Below are 15,703 nucleotides of genomic sequence, written 5' to 3'. Positions count from 1 at the left end.
ATTTGTAGGATTCAGGGATAATGGACTTAAACCTTGAATCATGTTATTAAAACCCTTAATCATGGATACAATAGCAGCCTGAAGCACTAAAGCAACATTTGGGCTGACATTATTTTTGTCACTCACCCACAAATTTAAAGTGAAAGGCTTAAGGGGCTTTTATTTATAAGGATTAAATTAAATGGATGAGACTTGGGTCAAATTGAGGTTGAAGGTCAGGTTCAGAGGTCAGGAAGTGAAGCTCTCAGTGGGCGGTCCTCAAAACTATAGTGTTGACAAAAAATAGGTGTGGGGATGGGGACTGCCCTGCAGATGTTCTTCAGCTTTTGGGAGAGAGAGAGAAAAAGAGGAAAAGAGCGTGGAAGAGAAAGTGATGTCACAAGTATAGTATGTGAACCCCCACCACCCCTCTTCCTCCCCCCTCTTCCCCCTTGTATTTTTCTCTCTCACATTTTTGCGGGGGCTCAGTTTCTCTCTCCCTCATGAGACAGCCAGAGATACTGGCCCCCCCCACCTTTTCATTTTCTCTCCCTCCATCCCTCCATCCTCAGCAGTCCCAGGGAGAGTCAGTGGTCAGCTACAAAGCCTCTTCCTCTTCCTCATCTTCCTCCTCTCTAAACTCAACAATGAGGCTCTCTCTGCACAGTGATGATGCCTTTTTCTGCAGCCGCTCTCCCTGGCACCACCAACCTCCTGCTGCTGCCCTGCACCCATCACACCAATGGGAGCCCTGGGAGGCCAATGAGTGTGTGGAGTTGTATATTTGTGTGTGTGTGTGAGAGAGAAAGGCAGAAAGACTTTGAGATGCTGTAACCAAAGCCGAGACCAGTTGACATCCTCACCTATGGACTCTGAGGAAAGGTAAGCCAGCAGGGACACTGCGGAGCTGAGCTGATTGTTTTACCAGCAGGAGTCTTTAAATGGAAAGAGGGATTAAAAGGACAAAGCAAATGTTGATCTTGCAGATTTTAGGATGTTTGATGGAAAACTTAAGAATGAAATCATGTGATTTCCTATTCATTTGTGTTTTAAGCAGATTTCTATGAGAGAAGAAAAGTATGAACACATTCCGCTTTGTTTTTAATTGATTTACTCTGTCCTGATGAGTTTAGATAATTGAATAATCAGTAGATTGACTGAAAATTCATCAACAAAGAATGTTTGTTAGCACAATATGCCAACATTCTCTGGTTTTAACTTGTCAAAGTTGATGTTTTTCTGCTTTTTTGTACTTTGTGTATCCTAAAATCTTTGAGTTTTGGACTGTTGCACAAAACAAGTCATTTAAGGATGTCACTTTGTATTCTAGCAGATTGTAATGGGCAGTTCTTCTTGCATTTGTTCACATTTTTTCTTGAGTAAAGGATTGAAAGATTATTTGAAAAAAAGATTCACTATTTGCAGCCCTTGTTTGGATACTATTTTACTGCAGGATTTATGAAAAGTTAGAGATATATTTTTCTTATCAGTAATTGTGTGTATGTGTTTGTGACAGTGTGTGTGTCTATGTGAAGAGTGAAACCACATGTTGAATGGGAAGGGCGAGCAGGACCGTGTGAAGATTTGGATGTGAGGCTGTGGGAGGGTGTGCAGCCTGCATGAGCGTGCATTCATTCTTGGGGGACAGGATGAAGTGAGAAATTGAGGTGCTTGTTTGTGTGTGCGTGCGTGCGTGCGTGCGTGCGTGCGTGTGTGGGTGGGTGTTGCAGAGGGCTGCAGCAGGTCACATTTTTCCAGCATTGCGACCCTGCTGCTCTCCAGCTCCAAACTAAGAGACTTTTATTCTGACATCCGGTCTGTGGATGCGGCCAACTCCCTCCCCTCTTCGTCCTCTTATCCTGCGATCAGTACGATCAGCAGACATAAGGATTCTTTCAGGACTCCTCACTGTTCATCCACCCAGGCCTCAGTGTCACATGCTAACCTGGAAAACTGAGAAACAAATGTTTCCTCTTTGATTGCGTGTTACTTTGTCCATATGTTGAAATTCATCTGACGGGTGTGGACACATCTGCAGCCACTTCTTGGTAATTAATTCCAAAGCAGATGCTCATCTGTTTTGTCCAGAGTTAGTTTTAAGTGTAATACATATTAATGGAGTTCTATTGTCAGTGATGTGAGTGAAATCAAGCACTAATCTCTTTTATCCAAACAGAGTTGTGAAGATTTATTGATCACACCTCTGTCTGGTGCCATTTGGGGCCTGTGCGGTTTAACGCTGGATCAGAGGGCATTTTATAGAAGTGCAGTAAAAAGGCACAGAAGTTCTTTTCACTTTCTTTATTATTTTATGAATGCGGTCAATTTGGATTGGAAAAAAAAATACGTGACCAAATATTTTCAACAAAACATTCAGTGAGTGAGTCACAGAAACTCCACTTTGTGCTCAGAAAGTATCTCAACACTAAAATCATCAGGCTTAATTGTGAAGCAGAAGATTGAGATACATGTAATCTTGGTACAAATAATCTTTGGGTAAATCAGACTGGCTTTGTTTACACTGGGATGTTCCAGCAGTCTCACAAAGCTCAAAAAAACAGTGAGCCAGGCCAGGACAGCTTGCTTCAGTTTATGTCAGAGCTGCTTCGGTGCTCCAGCCAAAATATCATCTATTTTTGCCTGTGTTTTTGTGTAACGTTGTCTTTTGCCTTGTGTGTACATATATATATATATATAAATGTACATACGCTGATGCTGTCAAATATTAAATATCACACAGAGCAGATTTGGACCCATCATATGGTCTACAAATGCATATCAGGGCATGTTTGTGAGGTTATTTTTTCCACTTTTGCATCATGTCCTCACGTCTTTGACCTTACAAGTAAAGAAGCTGTTTACCGGTTACCCAACCAGCTGCTGGTCTAATGAATGCAACCTGTTCTTTTTTGCGACCTTTGACTTGTTAATTTTTTTGTGCTTTGCATGTGTTCCAGGAATTCAAGAATGTGGACGGGGAGGAGTATCATGCAGATATGTCCACCTTGGCCTCGCCGGCCTCCCAGGGCAGCCTGGACGTCTACATCCTGCCGCTCACCGAGGTGTCCCTGCCGGTCGCCAAGCAACCTGCTCGATCTGGTGGGTGAGCGTTCACTTACTCTTCAGCTGTATCCTTGAGTGGCTCCATCAGAAACACAGAATCTAGAGTTTTAAAGAAGTGTTTAAGGGGTTAAACTTGGTCCTCTCACTAACTAAACCTATGAAATCCACACACTGCATTTAAAAAGATTTACACCTCTCCCTTCTGTCAAACGGGATAAGATATAAGATGAATTCTGGGTCCAATCATGACATCATTTGTGACGGTTTTGCCGGTGCTTTGTGATTCATGTCTCTTGTCCTTTGCTGCAAACTGATCCAACCCTTGCAAGAGCTTTGTAAAAGTCCCCAAGCCATACACATGCAAGTGCATTTCAAGGGTGTGAGAGTAATATAACGGCGATGAGGGCCGTGTATCTGGCATTAGTCAAAAGTTTGTCCCTGGAGTGAGCACCGCCCTGACACTGGCCTCGGCCAGCTGGGCCTCCACCTATCCCACAATCCCTCACTGCAGCTTCCCTGCAGAATGAACTCTGTGCTCTTTAACTTTCACTCTCTCCCACAAACATCTGCCTGTTGCATAATAATGTCCAGGCAGCCGGCCTACACTGCTGCATGTTGGTATGTCAGGCATGCGAGAGCACAAAACCCCAGTGAGAATATTCCTCTTTCACTCTGTCGCCTTCTTTCTCTCCTTCTGCTACTGTGTGACAATGGTCCTTGTTGTGTGTCAATGGGCTGATGCTGCCTGATAAGCTTGTTGCAGGAGTGTGTTGAGACTTAATGCGTCATGCCCACACATTAAGTCTCATGCCCACGTGTGGATGTATAACGAATGTCCATATCAAAACTCAGATGTAAATGTGAACATTTGTTATACATCCACACGGTTTTACCCACACTCCTCAAACAGGCAGTGTATTAAGGACCAAAAGATAAGAGTTGGATACTCCTAGTGGTATGTAGCCATGCAGATAGGCTTTGACAAATGAGGTCTCTGACGACATGTCAATACAAGGAAGGTTAATGGGATTTCATTTGTAGTTCATTGAAAACCAAAACCAGAGAAAACCAGAGAAACGCTGCAGTTCCTGGTAGGAACATTTTCAGAGGCAGATAACTCCAAACCTCAGCTATTAAAGTTAAAACTATCTGCATAGCTAAATACCATTTGGGGTAAGTGAAACTATTTTCCCACCATTGTCTGCGACATGGCTGAGCCGACCCTTTAAACATATGCTCGGTCTTCTGTGAATAATTGAAACCATTAAAGCAGTGTTAGAGGTCAGGGATTTATGACTGCACCTTCAGGAGAGCCTCGCCCAGTGACATCAGCAGGGGAAATAAGTTTTTCGGAGAAATTGCGTATTCATCTCACTTTACTGGTCGTAACTGTGTCCTCATTTTTCTACATCTTTGTTTGCTGCCAGTTTCTCGTCTTGTTTTCCTGCATCCTTTCCAGCTCAGGTTCATTTGTACAGCACCACTCCATACAAAAGCAGTTCAAAGCGCTGTGCATGCTGATAAAATATTAAAACTAAAAAGCTAAACATACGGCAACAGAGTGAAGGAAAGGACAGAAGATAGAGAAGAGCAGACACTCTAAAACAGCCACGAGGCAGAGAAAATGAACACATACTGTAGGAACAGTAATTATTAAGATAAAAAAATGATGAGTGCCAACATGAAAAGGTCCTCAGGTTGCTTTTAACACAGGGTAGGTCTCAGATCTTGAATCTAATAATTCCTGAGAGCTGAGGTAGATGTGGAGATGAAGCACTTTACAGCTATGAGTAAGTCTGCTTTCTCTCAGCCAATGTTCCCATCTCCTCTGTCGTCTTGCTGAGCACTGGGGGCTGTTGAAGGACTATGTGGATATAGGTGGAGTTCCTAATGAGACACCAGTAATGTAAGAGCTTGGCTCAGACTGGGGCCCCGGTCCCCAGGATCCACCCTGATGCAGCTGTTCTCTGCTGCAGTGCTGCTCTGCAAAGACTAATGGACCTCACACCCACCCAGAGGAGACATGTGAAAACACACACTGAGCAAAAACAAGTCCAGCTCTTATGTTCTCACACACACACTCTCACACACACACACACACACACACACACACACACACACACACACACACACACACACTCACTCTGAAATTTCCTCCCACTCCCACAGATGCATGTATTAGATGCATCCTGCTGACATACACTTATCGGATCTGCAGAATTACTTGCGAACTTCGACCTCTAAATCCTCACCACGTTAGTTATGAAACAACAACGGGCAAAATGTCATAAGTGAATTGAAATGATTGTCCAAGGACACGGCGGCAGCTCAGCACCTCGATCAGCTGAGAGTGGACCAGGATTCACTGGAGTGAAAGAGGATGATGGGAATTCCATTTGGCTCTGAGTGATTTAGCTGCTGCGCGTCTCGCTAAAGGCTGGCTCCTATAGCGGTTAAGCTAGATGCATTCTTCAGAGAGATGCTCAGCAGCACACAGGCTTAGAGAAGGCCAGACAGCGCTGTCAAATGGAAATTGAGTTAGTGTATTGGCTGTAAAGAGATCTGAGAACTTAGCAGGGTAGTCGGGGTGTTTTCAGTTTGGAAAAAAAGAAAAAAGAAATAAGAATTAGAAAGCTCTGAGTGAGTGAACATTTGCCCGTTATTACAGCATTCATACATTGGCAGAGATTACAAATATTATAGTACAGTCTTTTTTCGCCCAGCATGTATCATCCTCCCCTCATTGTTCCACCAGCGTTATGAATATTTGAGGTTAACATGATGGTGTAGGTGGGACCCATTGCATGCCGCTGTTATCGCCAAAACTCAGTTCATTCCTATGTCAAGGAGCTGGTGGATAATAGCCCCAGTGTGTGCGTACTAACTAGTCCTAACTGGTACCATGCTGCCCTAAGCAGCCAGACAATGGTGAGTATTCTGCTTTGGGATGGAGAGAGCGTGAGTGGGTGTAAGGAATGACCAGTCTGGGGAAGGAGACGGGGGTGTCCAATATGGCCTCCACACAGTGACTGGACTGTGTGGCAGTCTGGAGGAGCGGGGAGGGGGGGACGCAGCACCACAAAGATCTGTCTGTCTGCCTCTACACCCAGAATCTAACTGTCATCGTGGGAGATGCAGAAAGAAAAGAAAGAAAGAAAGAAAGAAAGAAAGGGATAGATGGTGAGGGGTGAGAGATGGGGGGGGGGGGGGGGGGTGTTGCTGTCAATCCCGTTTCATTTGGCTGAGCTAGGGCAGTACAGTCGGGCGTGTTCGGCAGGCAGGAGAGACTCAGGGGATGCTGAGAGAGATGCATCAGGGAGTTGGAGGACAGTCAGACAGGTCGGTGCCAGAGAAGGCTCCATATAGAATTAGACTGAAGACTGGAGTCTGTTCTGTTAACTCGTGGACCATGGACATCGTCCACTGGTGTGTTCAGATATTTCATTTTGGAGAAAGTTGATGACAATCGATTGGACAGAAGATTCTAGATGGATTCTACAGTGGCCACTTAAGAACCTGGATGTGGTGCGTTCTGTCAAGTTACTGTCATGAGTTTTATCTACATATATCATTATTATTGTTATAATTGAGGACATACTGTATTTCTTTTAGGTGTTTTCAGGTATAATTGTGCCTGTGTGTATAATCTCAATCTCAACAATACGTCCCAACATTATATTCAAAATGAGTGAAATCAACGCAACTTAAGATCAGTACATATGTTCATCCATTTGATGTTAAGTTTTAGTTATTCTCAGAATGATTTCAGAACTTACTCATGTACTATGACTTAAAGTGGTGAGGGAATGAAAAGTGAGTTCACTGATCATAACTAACTAAAAGATGAATTAGTTTTTAGAAAGGAGGAGGGTTAGTATAGGTTCCAGCCCACGAAGAACAATAAGAACATTTGGGGAGGTAGGATGTGTTGTCCACTAATCAGACGGTTGATGGTTCGATCGCTGGCTCTTCCAGTCTGTATGTCGAAGTGTCCTTGGGCAAGATACTGAACCCTAAATAGCTCCTGATGGCTGTTCCGTCAGTGTTTGAGTGTGTATCGATGTGATGTATGAATGTGTGTGTGAATGGGTAAATGTGTGAGTATTGTAAAGCCCTTTGAGTGGTTGAGACTATAAAGACTATAAAAGCGCTATGCAGTAAGTACAATTGAATTTAACTTGTCTTGTTTAAGTTATGTATTCCATCAGGCTGAACATCAAACAAATATTAATACTTGTCATACATTATTGTGATAATACAACTTAAATGCAGAATTATTTTATCAACATGTCATTACATCACTTACATCAAAATTAAGACAATATTTGATAAGCTGAGATAAATCAACTCAAGCAAGTTCAAGAGTCTATACAGATATGACTGCAGACCAACGGCTGCCTGTGGTGGTTTGACAAATACATACGCATTTGTGTAACGCATTAGTGTGGTCTTCAGATTGGCTTTAAATGTAAGATGATGTGATTTGTAGTAAATGGGCTAAAGCATGAAAAACCACAGGTTTTGTCAGAGAGCACAGCTGTAAGACCCCATCAGGATGCTGCTGGTGGGGGGTCATCCATCACTGTAACACGTCTTCCTCTCTCTTCCTCTCCTCCAGTCCAACTCCTGAAATCCACAGATCTCAGCCGCCACAGTCTCCTCTACCTGAAAGAGATCGGGAATGGCTGGTTCGGGAAGGTAAGCCACATCAGACGCCTCGGTCTTCATTACTACCTGCTGGTGGTTTTAACAGTCACTCCTGCTGTCCCTGCAGCTACCTGCCAGGTAGATGAAACGGGGCATCAGCGAGTCTAACATCACGGCTGTTATTTTTTGCTGTGATCCCGGCCGTGTTTAGAACGAGCTCGGTTTAAAATGTCCCGACACACTGTGTTATCTGCAATGTCTGAGTGTGTAATGCCGAGCTGATCCTCGTGCCTTTGATGTCAGCTTGTCCCAGGTGTGATAGACTTAGCCCTTGAGAACAAATTTTACGCTGGTAAAATTTTCAAAGTAATAGCCCTCTGCTGCAGGCTGAACCATGTGGTGGTGTCGTGTTTTTACAACCAGATAACATGTTGTTGTCACTCTCTCTCTCGTTCTCTCCGTCTCTCTGTTTCTTTGTCTGCTTCTCCTCCTTTTCATACCCTTCGCTCATGAATATACATCCGTCCTTTCCATCCTTGTGTGCCTTGACTGGGTATGTCCATATGTATCTGTTTGTCTGCATTTTTGTGTGTCCTACGCTCAACTCCCGCATGACTGTTTTGTGCCTTTTTGTCCGTCTTTGTGTAATGGTCACTCCCATCCACGCGTAACCTGTTTGTTTGTGTGTAAATGTCCCTCTGTCTGTCTCTCCTATGCATATATGTCTGTCTCTTGTGCTGTTTCAGGTTCTGCTGGGGGAGGTGAACGCAGGCCTGAATACCACTGAGGTGGTAGTGAAGGAACTGAAAGCCAGTTCTAGCGTGCAGGACCAGATGCACTTCCTTGAGGAAGCCCAGCCTTACCGGTACATATATACCTCTATCACCTGGTTTCTGGTTAGGTTTCTGTCTTGTCAGAGATGTAGCTCAAACATTTGCTAAAATACTGTACTGTCAGATTAGATGATGGTGAAACTGTATTTTTCTTCCTCTGCAGGGGGAGTATTTTATCTTTTTACTCAACTAAATGTATCTAATGGCTGGAGTGACTGGTAACTTTGTGAAGGCAAATTTTACTTTCCATAGATGAGCTGATAAAACGTTGGCGGGTAAAAGTACCAGCTCTTCAGCAATAATGAAAAACAATCCTGTTCCAGATACAAATGTGTCTTTGAATGTATTTTTTCTCAACATGTTTCATTGTTTCATTTGCATAGCATATCATTTTGTAATGTAATCAGTCATTGTGTCCTATAACTGTACCTTTTCATAGCATTATGCATTGCAGTAACAATCCTTGAGCTATTTACTTCATGTATTTTTGCAATCAGTCTATAAAAATTTGATCATTTGTAATATATTTTAAATACTAGGCTTGGGCCATTATTCGATATCAAGATATTTCCCACTATATGCAATATTTTTCAAAATATCAATTTTCCTTTTTTTGCAATTCAACACAGACCTGTGACATGTGACAAATAAAACTTTGAAGTGTTGTTTAGTGGCAGCATCACTTATACCTGAAACATTAAATACGTTATATAATTATATAATATTATAAAAAATAACATACATCACGACATTTGTGGCTGGATTGTATCAAGATATTAAATTTTAGATATCGCCCAAGCCTATAAATACTGCCAATATACTGTATGATTCTTCACAATTGATACAGTATGTTTATACTGTGTGTCAATGTGTGTGTCTAGGAGTTTTTGTGTTGTCACAGAAGTCCTTTGTGTGCTCTTCTATAATCTCATGCTCCTCCTCTCCTCCAGTGCTCTCCAGCACCCTGCTCTGCTGCAGTGTTTGGCCCAGTGCACCGAGGTCACTCCATACCTGCTGGTGATGGAGTTTTGTCCACTGGTGAGTATCCAAACCCACAGGGAGGGGTTGTGTGTGGGGAGAATGGCTCACAGTATGTATAAAGAAATATTAAGGTTATACAGGATTTAAATATTTTAATAAAATACAACTTGGTCGCTAAATTTTTTAATTATGCTGTACCACATTTGGTGCGTAAAGTGTATTTGAATATGAAGTATGTTGTTTGTGAAAGGACCTGTCAAATCTTATAGACCTTTGCTTTTAACTGAAAGTTTGCATTCTATCCCTTGACTGACTCAGTTCACTAAATGGCCTGAAAACCTCTTGTTATATGTAGTTTATTGGATTTTTTTTTCTTAATTACTTTTGGCAATAAAACATTCTTGGCAGCTGCTGTAATTATTTGGCAGCTGAGCCCAAAGTTACCAGTAAATCACGCTGCACTAACACCACTCACACTGCAGCATAAAATCCAACATCAGCTCCACAGGATTGATTAGTTCAGTAGATTTAACACTGACACTTGTGGTGATATTCAAGTAATCAAAGAACTCAGAACTGGCTTTCTGCCACTTCACAGCTGTCAATTTTTAATTCACTGCACAGTGTGAGTGACGGAAATTGGTGGTAGCTGATGAAATATATTGATCACAGACAAAATTCAATTTCAGATTATTTTTTAAATTGACAACAGCGAGCAGCACAAACCCATGATGACCAAAAACATTCAGATATGCCTAAGGAGGGAATTCTGTTACTGTTTGTAGGATCAAACTATTATTTAACGTAACTACTGTAAACAGTGTAGATTCTATATGCTGTAAGATAAAGGAAGACAAAAGCTCTGCCAAGGAGATAATTCACTCACAAAATGAAAACAATACCTTGTATATAAGTAACTGAGGACACCAAGACTGTTAGTTGGTGGGCTTCCATGCAGATTTTAATACCAAGGCAACTGAACGAGGAGTGGATGAGTCTTTTTCCCATTAAGCAAAGCACAATGACAACACTGCCCTCCAATGGTCAGAGGATGTATCATACAGATGTTTTATTTCTCTCTGCTGCGTCCAGGGGGATGTGAAGGGTTACCTCCGAAGCTGCAGGACTGCAGAAACCATGACCCCAGAACCCTTGATCCTCCAGCGGATGGCCTGTGACATCGCCTCAGGACTCCTGCACCTGCACAAGCACAACTTCACACACAGGTAGTGAGCAATTTCTGCCATTAAATATCGCACACGCTCTAAAATGACAACGCTATGATCTGGGTTGCTTCCTGGAACAATATCCTGGTGCTGCCTGAGTGCTCCTTACAGACTCCAGCATCAGTGATTTTGTTGCAGGCGGCGACCCCTCATCTCCAGAACCACTCAAAGCTCCATTCAGTCTGCAGCTGCTTTTTTCAGAGAAAGGAGAGGACATCGAAATGTGCTCTCAAAGATAGCAGTGTTGAACTGGGCCAGCTCTGAAAGATTAATTATTTCATCTCGCAATCCGTCTGTGTTTTGTTTTTGTGTGTGCAATGCTTCTAAATATTTTTGTGCCTCAAGAAATACGACCATCTCGCAGTGTCTGAGTCCTGTTTAGTATGTTTATAAATAATGTTGAGATGTAACAGCTGCCCCCCCCCTCCCATTACCCCCTCTGTCACCAGTGACCTGGCCTTGAGGAACTGCTTGTTGACTGCTGATGTCTCAGTGAAGATCGGAGATTATGGCCTGTCCCACACTAAGTACAAGGTCTGTTTATCAGAAAAATATGCACAGAGTAATATATGCAAAGATAAACAAGTGTATGATTTAATTTGTTCAGAGTATTCGGGGGAATTAGTTACTATCCATACAAATCTGAGGTGCTTTGCATCTACAAAAATCTAGCATTTACTCCACCCAAGTGAATTTCGACAGATGTTACAGCTTATTTTATTCCCCACCCTCATTTAACTTGTTCACGATTATTAAATTTAACAAGGAAATGCTTGAGATTTAATGTCTGTTAACATTTTACTCTTGCCTCCCATCAGGATGATTACTATGTGACATCAGATCAGATGTACGTGCCGCTGCGCTGGATGGCTCCAGAGCTCGTGGATGAGGTGCATGGAAACCTGCTGGTGGCCGACCAGACCCAACAGAGCAACATCTGGTAGGATCAAACACACACACACACACACACACACACACACACACACACACACACGCAAATACAAAGATGCGTGCACTTTTGGTTTGTTGTTAGAAACAATAGCATACAGCATAGTGTCAAAATGTTGAAAAACAATTTACTTTATATTTCAGTGTTCACAGACTGGTGTAAGAGGATAAATGAAAAAATACTTTGTGTGCTGAGCGCATGTTGATTGCTTTTTGCCATTTTGTGCTTTATTATAATCTACTGTGCTGTTATTTATTCAACATTTTAGGATTAAAGTTGTAAAAGTAATTTTCTTCTTTTTGAAAGACAGAGATATTTCACAGTGAAACTATTAAATTATCATGTATCTATGCTTTGTGCATAAAAGGTCACAACCAAAAGGCTGATGTTGGTTCCCTGGGAAACACATATCAGGGAAAATGGCCAAACCCTAAATGTGCAAGTAAATGACAAAACATGGAAGATAGATTAGACTTTTGTCCCTGGGGGAACGTGTTTTTAACTCCTTTCATTTTTTGTTGAGTTCTTGATACTAAAATTACAAGAGAAGAGGGCAGACTGCGAGAACAGGCCAAAAAATATATAAACTCTCACTCTGTTGGGACGTAAGACTGTAATATTTGAGGTCATCAAGCAGTCAATGAGATAGAGAAAAGTTTGAGGACGCAAAATAACTATTGAAGGACTATAAGTATGTGCACATATTGTGAATGATTCATACTTGTTCTGATTACAGTTTTATGTTTAATCCTGTGTCTCAGGTCTCTGGGTGTGACTATCTGGGAATTGTTTGAGCTGGGGAACCAGCCCTACAGACACTACTCTGACAGACAGGTACTCACCTACGCTGTGAGGGAGCAGCAGCTGCGACTGCCCAAGCCGCTGCTCAAAGTGCCCCTGGCTGAGCGCTGGTGAGACAGACACACACACACACACACACACACACACACACACACACACACACTCACTTATAGAAGCATCTTTAAATTACTTAACAGTCCCCGAGCAAAAGGACAAACACATCAAAACACAAAATTCAGCGCAACAAAATTAAATACCTTCCAGCACGAGTGGATTCTCATTTCTTCTGCAGAATCTAATTATTATGTTAATCCTGCTGGTTTTGCTTTCCTGTGCTGGGGAACTTTTCTCCTCAGGCCTCTTCTTTTAATCCTATTATTACAACTTCATCAATTTATTAAAATTTTTATATGTTTCATATATGACTGTTGTCTGTTTTTCTGTTTGTCTCATTTTTGCGATCTTCAGGTATGAGGTGATGCAGTTCTGCTGGCTCCAGCCTGATCAGAGACCCAATGCAGAGGAAGTCCACTTGCTGCTCAGCTACCTGTGTGCCAAGGGGGCCAGTGAGGCAGAGGAGGACTTTGAGAGGCGCTGGAACTCCCTGCGTCCCAATACTGGATTCAACAGCCACCGTGGTGCCTCTGTAATGTCACGAGACCACCCCTCATCAACCTCCTCTTCGTTCCCTCTCCTTGAGCAGTTCTCAGCAGGTGATGGCTACCACTCGGAGTCCGGGGACGACATACTAACAGTCACTGAAACCAGTCATGGCCTGAACTTTGAGTACAAGTGGGAGCAAGCCAGGGCAGACCAGTCCTACAGAGCCCCAGACTCCTCTAGTACCCTGGGTCAGGTCAGCCATCATTGTCAGGAAGCATTTTACCCACCAGGGGGCATTGTGGGAGGCTGCCCTCTGGAGAGCCTCAGCCATGGAGTTTCTCCTTCTTACTACCAACCAAAACATCTACATGCTCCCGGCGTACTTCCTGTCCTCAGTGCCCATAGCCCCTCAGTAAGCAGTGAATACTACATCCGCATTGAAGAGCCAGTGGATTGTAACATTGACCTGGACTATACCATGTGCTCCTACAGCCCAGACTATCAGGGCAGCAGTGGGAGCTTCCTTACTGGGAGTGCAGACTCAGGTGAGTGCATGGCCTGCCCATCCCAGGCTAAGAACATGGGTCCCTATTGGTCAGCAGACATCCATAAGTCAGATGTGTACGACTCAAATGACTCAAGTCCTGCGATCTCCCTCACAATGGAGCCTCTTTTAGGGCAGGTGTCAGACAGCAGCCCTCTACGACCCTGGGAGTCGAGTCACTATGTGTCCTATAAAGACAGAGATGGGGGTTACTACTATGAGCACTCACCGCCTTTGGGAATAGATCGCTATCTGATTGGCAGTGAACACTCTAGTGAGCACCATCAGGAGAGCTGGGGGTCAAGGAGCTTGCGTCAGGCCTTGGGTGAGTTGGAGAACCCGCTCGGTATATCCCCCTCTGTGAACAGCCCACCTCAACAGGCCTACAGAGACACATACCTGGACACAAGTCAGACCTCCATCATAGGAAAGAACGTAACCGGGGGCTACTACGACATGATGGGCTCCCTGAGGAAGACTATGCCCAGCCACACCAGGCACAGCAGCCACTCTATCAGTATCAACATGGAGACAGAGGGGGCGCTCTTCATTGGACACAGAGACACTGATTCAGAGGAGGAAGAAGAGGACATCTTTGTTGAGAGACACACCTGCAACACTTGGCCTTCGAAACACCGCCAAAGCAGCGTGGGTCACCCCAGGCGGGCGAGCCACAGCTGCAGACAGGACGCTTATGTAGATTTCCACTACACAATGCCAAGTACAGACATCGAAGACTCCTGGCCGGAGGAGCACAGCCTGGCCTACCACTCTCTACCCAAACCCATTGACTATCTTGAGCCCCACCAGGCCAAAGACAATAGTGCCTGCCTCAGTCTGAGTAAACACCATGCAATGGTGCCTTCAGACAACTGCAGTGCCTACATCTACCTGTGCCATGAGGGCGAGACTCAGGTGCCAGCATCTGGAGATTGCTGCCACTCGCACTTTGTTGACCCACTCACCGGCTTGCTAGTCAGAAACAACAGCTACAGTCACAGCTACAGTCACAGCAACTACATCAGAGATAAGATCATTGACATCCCGAGCAATGAGGAGATGATCAATCTGTCACCAGCTCCAGGGGGTCCCATTGTGCCCAAACCCACCTTGATTAAGACTGAGGACTGTGGAGAGCAGTATGTTGACCTTACAACTAATGACACCCCATTCAAGGAGAAGGGGGAGGATGTAATCAAGGAAAATGTAATCATGCAAAAACCACCAGAGCCTAAAATAGAGGAGGTGACCCTGACAATGACTAAAGCCACTCCGCCTCCTTCTGACAACACGCATGTGATGGTGGTCCTCACAGATCCACAGTCAGACCTGAGTCAGACTGGAGACAGCGGTGTCGACAGAGGCAGCTCCAGCGTTTGCCTCGCTGACATCCTCGACTGCAGTGACGACGATGAGGACGAAGACATCACAGACGACATCACAGACGTTACCTCGGGCATCTTCGCCGACGAGTCCAGCGAGCTGAACGCTTCTCCTGCCTTCAAGTCGCTACAGAAGCAGATAGGAACTCCTGATTCCATGGACTCCATGGATCTACCATCTGCAGCTGGCTCTTGTGAAGGCTTCAGCCCTGCATCCTCCCATCCTTCCAGCTCTCCTAAAGCTATGGACAGCGGCTATGACACAGAAAATAATGAGAGCCCTGAGTTTGTACCCAAAGAGCCTCATGAACTGCGTGAACAACCTCTGGGGAAGCCTCACCTTGATACAAGGCTGGAGGAGGACGAGGTGCTGGAGGAGCGGGGAGCCGAGGCTGAAGTGGTGCCCACAGAGGGTGAAGCATCACTGGGTGAAGATTTGGCCTCAGAGGCCTCACAGACAGGTGACTACATCTTTTCACCACTAAGTGATGAGACCCCATACAGAGACTCTGCTTACTTCTCAGACTATGAGAATGAAAGGCAGTCGAGGGATGAAGGGGAAGAACTGTCAGAGAGAGTAAGAGATGAAGAAAATGCTGAAAAAGAACAGCAAAGGGAAGAAAAGAAGGGCGAGAAAAGGAAGAGTGAAGAGGAGGAAGAACTTGAGGACCCTGCTGTGAACAAAGACATAAAAC

The 15,703-nt window shown here is 44.1% G+C and overlaps 1 protein-coding gene across 1 annotated transcript in view; it reads left to right on the top strand.

Moving 5' to 3' along the window:
* aatk (apoptosis associated tyrosine kinase) overlaps positions 1-15,703 on the top strand; it is a 50,557-nt gene that overhangs the window by 29,127 nt on the left and 5,727 nt on the right. The window contains exons 3-11 of the mRNA XM_022742289.1: positions 2,937-3,078; positions 7,661-7,740; positions 8,436-8,554; positions 9,473-9,560; positions 10,596-10,729; positions 11,179-11,263; positions 11,548-11,669; positions 12,440-12,589; positions 12,948-15,684. Coding sequence (XP_022598010.1) covers positions 2,937-3,078; positions 7,661-7,740; positions 8,436-8,554; positions 9,473-9,560; positions 10,596-10,729; positions 11,179-11,263; positions 11,548-11,669; positions 12,440-12,589; positions 12,948-15,684 — 3,657 coding nt within the window. The remainder of the gene's footprint in view (positions 1-2,936; positions 3,079-7,660; positions 7,741-8,435; positions 8,555-9,472; positions 9,561-10,595; positions 10,730-11,178; positions 11,264-11,547; positions 11,670-12,439; positions 12,590-12,947; positions 15,685-15,703) is intronic.

The sequence above is a fragment of the Seriola dumerili genome, unplaced genomic scaffold (assembly GCF_002260705.1).
Source record: "Seriola dumerili isolate Sdu_G_001 unplaced genomic scaffold, Sdu_1.0 BDQW01000068.1, whole genome shotgun sequence".
In the NCBI taxonomy this organism is placed as follows: Eukaryota; Metazoa; Chordata; class Actinopteri; order Carangiformes; family Carangidae; genus Seriola; species Seriola dumerili.
This window is presented reverse-complemented; position numbering and strand designations above follow the sequence as displayed.